Raw genomic sequence first — 6,875 nt, 5'->3', positions numbered from 1 at the left:
CTCACTCGAAGTCATTTTTTATTACTGAGGTCAAACCAATCGATTCCCCCTGGAGTTTTCTCCGAACAAGATCAGTACTGTCAGCGACGTTGGCGGCAAATACAGTACCTAGCTAACATTTTCTGGAAGCGTTGGCTCCGAGAATATCTGATCACTTTGCAGCAACGCCACAAGTGGAGCTATGTTAGCCGAAACCTTAAGATGGGCGACTTGGTTTTGCTCACAGAGGAGAACACCCATCGGGGTCAATGGCCCTTAGGTCGGGTTACCAGAGTCCACAAAGCTAAAGATGGTCACGTGCGTTCAGTGGAGATTAAAACGAAAACCAGTTCCCTGATCAGGCCCATTACAAAGCTGTGTTTCTTGGAGAACTTTCCCATGTCCGCATAAATTTTGAGTGAAATAAACTGTTTCTATCAAGTAGTTTATTTGGGGCCGGAATGTTGCGGACAGTTTATAACTCCATTTTGTATGCGAATTATTATTACTGTTATCCTTTTTTGTGTCATATTCTTTTCAACTCAAGTAACACTACCTCGTTAGTAAACAGAATCAGTTTAGTGTCTCAGGAGTTTTCTCGTTATTCCCCAAGGGGCCAATTAGTAGAACTATATTAGGACCGAAAATTTTGTTAAATCGTTTTTTCGTCCTGTTCAACTGAGTGACTGTTAAACCGAGTACTCCTTTTTCCTGTCGTGTTGCGCACATTCGGTAAGCCTTGTTATTTGTTAAATAATCTTTTTAGTTTACGTTTTACGTAGTTACAGTCCTAACTTATATTACTGTATTTCTTTCTTTTCGTAGGGAACCTCGCATTGCCCCCGGTTTGTTGTCGGCAAAGGCGTGTGTTCCGATTAAAGCAAGTTGTTTTTTATGTCGAGTGAATTCTGTCCTTCATATCGTTCGCGATATAACCACACTGGCAACCGATTTTAAAACCATTTCTCTTTGAAGAACGCACCTGCTCCCTTCGACAACTTCCTCATTAAAAACAGGTACAAGGTACAGCGATTCAGTCATTAAAGTCATATTTAAGTAGCACTTACCATTCTTTTCGTGTTCGGGTTGCGCAAATTCAAAGGTGACATCATCACCAATTAGCACAAATGGCGCCCAGTATTTTATGGCGGAATAATTCTTTGTCTCCCGAAGAGATCTGATAGCATGGTGAAGAGCTGTACTTGCACTTTTTCTGTCTGCCAAGTGTTGGTAGAAACTCTTCATGAACTTCAAGGTCGCCTCGTCGTCAATTGCCCAGAGAGACACCAGAACAGACCGGGCACCAGCACACAGGAAAGCCCTGGCTATTCCCACAATACCCTCAGATCTTAGCTCTCCCTGGCCACTATGACAGCAACTCAGCACAACCAGTCTTGCCCGAAGACGAACTGCGTGAACATCGCTCATCGATAACATGTAATCTTCCTCTTCAGGGATCTGGGATACGCGTTCTGGATTTGGGGCCAAAGCAATTTCTCCAAAGTTGTCATCACCATGTGCAGCAATGTGGATTAGAGCAACTGACTCCATTCTTTTCAGCACCTCAGCTTTGGTTGCACCTTTTCCTGTAAGAGGCACGGTCTGCAGAAGTTCTCCAATCATATCCACCTCTCTTTTCGCACATGGCAGCTGTTTATACATGGCTTCACCGGTGCCGTAAGTGACTTCCTTCAAGCACGGATCGCCCACAAGGAGCGCTTCATTCTTACTTTGGAAGTCGTCAGGTAAACTGGTGATCAATTTTAAAGCGGTCAGCGAGGGAATTGCACGGATCCTGACAGAGTCACTCAATGCAGAAAAAGGAGCCAGGCAAAAGTGCCCTTCAGGAACAAAGACTAAGTTATCACCCTCGAGCAAGTCTGCAATAGGACTGACTAAGACATCATACAAGGGCTGCAAAGAATGCACAGAGAAGCTCAAGGACTGAACGGTTTGTTCAACAGCTTCCCCACTGCTAGAGAAGCTGCTGCGTTGTCTATCAAGTGAACGATTCTCACATCGTACAACCGTCCCCGCATTGATCTGTCTCAAAGCACTTTTCATCAAACAGCAGGCACATCCTTTTTCGATTTTCTTTTGTCTAAAATTTATCCCAATATCTTCTCTTAGGAACCAGAAACTGATGATGTTCCCTTTCAGTGCTGTGAAAACAGTTTGTGAGGGTAGATCGTTCATAACCAAAGAAATAGTTACCTTCATCGTAGGTTTCTCATCAATGTCGTATTTCATCTTCAAAATGTCTGCCAAAGCCTGTGCTCGGCCTTGCTCAGCAGCATACAAAGCCTCATCAACCTCTCCAGTCTTCAAGAGTGCTGTCCACAGAGCAGTGTATGCAAACCCATAATTGTCACGAAAGCTAATTTTCCATGCATCCTCTGAATGAAGAAGACGCTTTGTTTCATCAAAATAATAAATGTTTAGACGATAGTAATTAAGGGCTTTGCTCAAGGAGTCCAAGAATTCATGAACAACACCAACATTACAACACGCGCTTGCCTGCCCTATTGTGTCCTCTGCTTCCTTGCAAATACTAAGATGTTGATTGTGGTAGCCTATGGCTTGCTTAAAATCACCAAGTCTTTGATAAGCGATGCCGAGATTGTTATAGGCTGTTCCTTCTCCTGCCCGGTCCCCTACCTCTTTGGCAATAGTAAGATGTTGATTGTGGTAGACTATGGCTTGCTTAAAATCACCAAGACTTTGATAAGCGATGCCGAGATTGCCATAGGCTTTTCCTTCTCCTACCCGGCGCCCTACCTCTTTGGCAATACTAAGATCTTGATTGTGGTAGACTATGGCTTGCTCAAAGTCTCCAAGACTTTGATAAGCGTTGCCGAGATTGCCATAGGCTGTTCCTTCTCCTGCCCGGTCCCCTACCTCTTTGCCAATAGTAAGATGTTGATTGTGGTAGACTATGGCTTGCTTAAAATCTCCAAGACTTTGATAAGCGATGCCGAGATTGGCATTGGCTCTTCCTTCTCCTGCCCTGTCCCCTACCTCTTTGGCAATACTAAGATCTTGATTGTGGTAGACTATGGCTTGCTTTAAATCACCAAGACTTTTATAAGCGTTGCCGAGATTGCCATAGGCTTTTCCTTCTCCTGCCTGATCCCCTACCTCTTTGGTAATACTAAGATGTTGATTGTGGTAGACTATGGCTTGCTTAAAGTCACCAAGATTTCTATAAGCGATGCCGAGATTGGCATAGGCTCTTCCTTCTCCTGCCCGGTCCCCTACCTCTTTGTCAATACTAAGATGTTGATTGTGATAGACTATGGCTTGCTTAAAATCACCAAGACTTTGATAAGCGATGCCGAGATTGCAATAGGCTGCTCCTTCTCCTGCCCGGTTCCCTACCTCTTTAACAATACTAAGATCTTGATTGTGGTAGACTATGGCTTGCTTAAAATCTCCAAGACTTTGATAAGCATTGCCGAGATTGCCATAGGCTTTTCCTTCTCCTGCCCGGTCCCCTACCTCTTTGGCAATACTAAGATGTTGACTGTGGTAGACTATGGCTTGCTTAAAATCTCCAAGACTTTGATAAGCATTGCCGAGATTTCCATAGGCCTTTCCTTCTCCTGCCCGGTCCCCTACCTCTTTGGCAATACTAAGATGTTGATTGTGGTAGACTATAGCTTGCTTAAAATCACCAAGACTTTGATAAGCGATGCCGAGATTGCAATAGGCTGCTCCTACTCCTGCCCGGTCTCCTACCTCTTTGGCAATACTTAGATGTTGATTGTGGTAGACTATGGCTTGCTTAAAATCACCAAGGCTTTGATAAGTGATGCCGAGATTGCCATAGGCTGTTCCTTCTTCTGCCCGGTCCCCTACATCTTTGGAAATACTAAGATGTTGGTTGTGGTAGACTATGGCTTCCTTAAAATCACCAAGACTTCTATAAGCAATGCCAAGATTGCCATAGGCTCCTCCTTCTCCTGCCCGGTCCCCTACCTCTTTGGCAATACTAAGATGTTGACTGTGGTAGACTATGGCTTGCTTAAAATCACCAAGACTTTGATAAGCGATGCCGAGATTGCCATAGGCTCTTCCTTCTCCTGCCTTGAAACCTATTTCTTTAAAAATGGCCAATGCTTGTGTGTAATTTGTTATCGCCTGATTAAAGTAAGCTGCGCCCTGATAGTATCTACCAAGATTGAAACAAGCCAAACCCTCGCCTTGTCTGTCTCTCTCCTTTCTTGCAACGCTGAGCTCTTGCATGTGCCGCTCCAAAACGTGCAACTTTCTATCCAGCATTCTTGATATACAGGACCAGGAAGGTTTTCTCAGAAATCTGGGTTCACCTAGAATGTAAATGAACGAAAACACAATAAGTTCAATGCCCTGACTACAGGATGCTAAACCAGCACAGCAAGATTAATTGAACAGTGAAGGAATAACTATTTTAAGCTCTTATTTCGAAAGAAAATACCTTTCTTCATCAGGGTTTTCCAAGGAATGTTTCCGGCTTACGGAGACTGTCCTTACAGAGGAATATAGCCCGCAATGTGATGAAATACTTGGGTATTTAACGGACTAAGTGCGTTTTATACAATAATAATCGAGGAACATTAAAAAGTAGAAATTATTTTATGTAATGAGGAAAAAAAACAGCCTATAGGAAAACGATGACATCCCATTTTATCTTGCTTATCGAAAGCTAAAGTTCCTAAGACATACTTCACTAATTTGCTGCCGGTATGTAGCTGACACTGAAAAGACAGGAGGAGACACCAAAAAGACAGGAGGAGACGTTATTGTAAGTGTAATAATCAATTTTCTACAATTGACATCAAACTCATAATTTTTTTTTATTTCAGGTCTAAATCACCTGCCTTACGTCATAGTTTTTTGTCTGGATACCTGGTTAATCCATGCTTTTTAATCCAGGGACTTTAAATTGAGCTAATTGAATTGCTAACACGTTTACATTAGGAAAGGCTGCTCGTTAGGGCAAAATCGGCTGTTCTTATTCTAGAGACACATAATCCGGCCGTCCGAATTATGCCTTTCTCTCTCTTTCACAAGAGTCCCCCTGCATCTTCAACATCTTTATGGACACGGTCCTCCGCGTAGCACTCCACGAGATAGAAAAGATCACCGATGACTGTGGAATTGAAATCGAGTATCGAATAAACATGCGCAGCACCGACCGCAACCAGCGCGCCATAGCTCCTCCATCTGGTAAGCGAAAAGTTAAGCTAATTTTATACGCTGATGATATAGTCTTATTTTGTCGCTCAGCGTCGTCCCTTCAGCTCAGCGTCGACGCGATGAACTCCGTTTTCACCCGCTTCGGCCTGAAAATCGTTGAAGATAAGACCCAGACGATGATTTTCAACGCTGACGAAGAAGAACTCGCTCAAGAGTCAATCATCACGCTAAATGGCTTCGCAGTCGAGAACGTGCGCAAATTCCGCTACCTAGGCTACTGGCTGAACAACACCGCGAAAAATCCACCCCTCGCTGAGCAAATTTCCTCTGCATGGTCAAAATGGACTGAGATAAAACACATCCTCTGCGATCGTGAAATCAACCTCTGGATACGAGTAAAAATTTTAGAATCAACCGTCCGCGCACGCCTCCTCTACGCTGCGCAAACTGACCTCCTCAGCTCTGCTGAGCACGCTAAGTTAGAATCAATTTGGCACCAATATCTTCGAAAAATGGTCAAAGGCGGTTTCCAGCGCAAAAAAGCACCACCCCGAGAAACTAAAAAACTGAAAGCTGAGCGGTTGAAACGCGAAGCTGAAAATCCTGAGCTGAAAGAGCAATGGGACTGGGGATACAAAATCACGAATGAGAAGCTGAGAAAAATCTGCAGAGCTACTCTCATCGGTGACTTCGCCGATAAATTTCATCTCAAATACGTTGCTCACGTGACCCGCATGCCGAACAACGCTTTGCAGAAACAGCTGGTCTACTGTGAACCAGCCCGTACAATCCGACGAGGAGGCAAAAATGTGAATTTCTGGGCTAAATTATCAGAGACTACTGGCATTGAAGCCGAACAACTACAAAAGACTATGTACGACAGGAACGATTTCAACAAGTGGATCGCAGATCGCTACGAGACGCATTCACGGCCAGCCAAATTCGTAAAGACGAGTAAGTGCTGAACAAATCGATCGATCGATCGACTACCAACGATGTAGATGTTTGTTTCTGAGTGAGCCTCGAGTAATAAGACTCTACGTTTGTTTGCAAGCTTTCCCGATGTTTTCTCGTATTTCTCGGCGATGTTTAAAAAAATAGGTACCCAATGCCTACATGTGGGTAGCCACTTAGACATCGTACTATCAATGGAACGTTTGAGCGTGTTGTTCTTTTTTATTCTGGTTCTAACCATTTACTAATCTGCGTTTGCAAATCTGCAGGAAAATCCGTGGCAACGGTCCATAATCATGGTAAATAGAATGCAATTCAACATCCCTAATTTAGCATCAAATTTGCTATCAAAATTAAACGCTATCATGACTATGAAGCGCCGTATCCCTAATTTAGCATCAAATTTGCTATCAAAATTAAACGCTATCATGACTATGAAGCGCCGTATCCCTAATTTAGCATCAAATTTGCTATCAAAATTAAACGCTATCATGACTATGAAGCGCCGTATACAGTAGTTATGATATCAGTCTAAAAAGTCACTCTTTATACCACTGTCTACTATCACTAGTGTATAACAGTCTGCACACCAGAAGATTTCAAACAGCAAATATCAGTAAATGTATTTAAGTAATATTTAATGGAACATAGTTTTTCAGTGAGTAATTAACCCATTGGCTCCTGGGGGTTCCCCATTGACGAGTAAAATCGTCTGGCTTTAGACAGAGTAAAATACTACGTATGGATGGTTTGGGCTGGTTTGG

General features: G+C 43.2%; 1 protein-coding gene across 1 annotated transcript in view; it reads right to left on the bottom strand.

The window, feature by feature from the left end:
- Nucleotides 1–894: 894 nt before the first annotated feature.
- LOC138039859 (tetratricopeptide repeat protein 28-like) overlaps nucleotides 895–6,875 on the bottom strand; it is a 14,374-nt gene continuing 8,393 nt past the window's right edge. Inside the window, exon 2 of the mRNA XM_068885691.1 lies at nucleotides 895–4,307. Coding sequence (XP_068741792.1) covers nucleotides 895–4,260 — 3,366 coding nt within the window. The 5' untranslated portion in view covers nucleotides 4,261–4,307. The remainder of the gene's footprint in view (nucleotides 4,308–6,875) is intronic.

This window comes from Montipora capricornis, chromosome 3, assembly GCF_036669925.1.
Source record: "Montipora capricornis isolate CH-2021 chromosome 3, ASM3666992v2, whole genome shotgun sequence".
Lineage (NCBI taxonomy): Eukaryota > Metazoa > Cnidaria > Anthozoa > Scleractinia > Acroporidae > Montipora > Montipora capricornis.
Note: the sequence above shows the minus strand (reverse complement) of the source record. Positions and strands in the feature narration are given on the sequence as shown.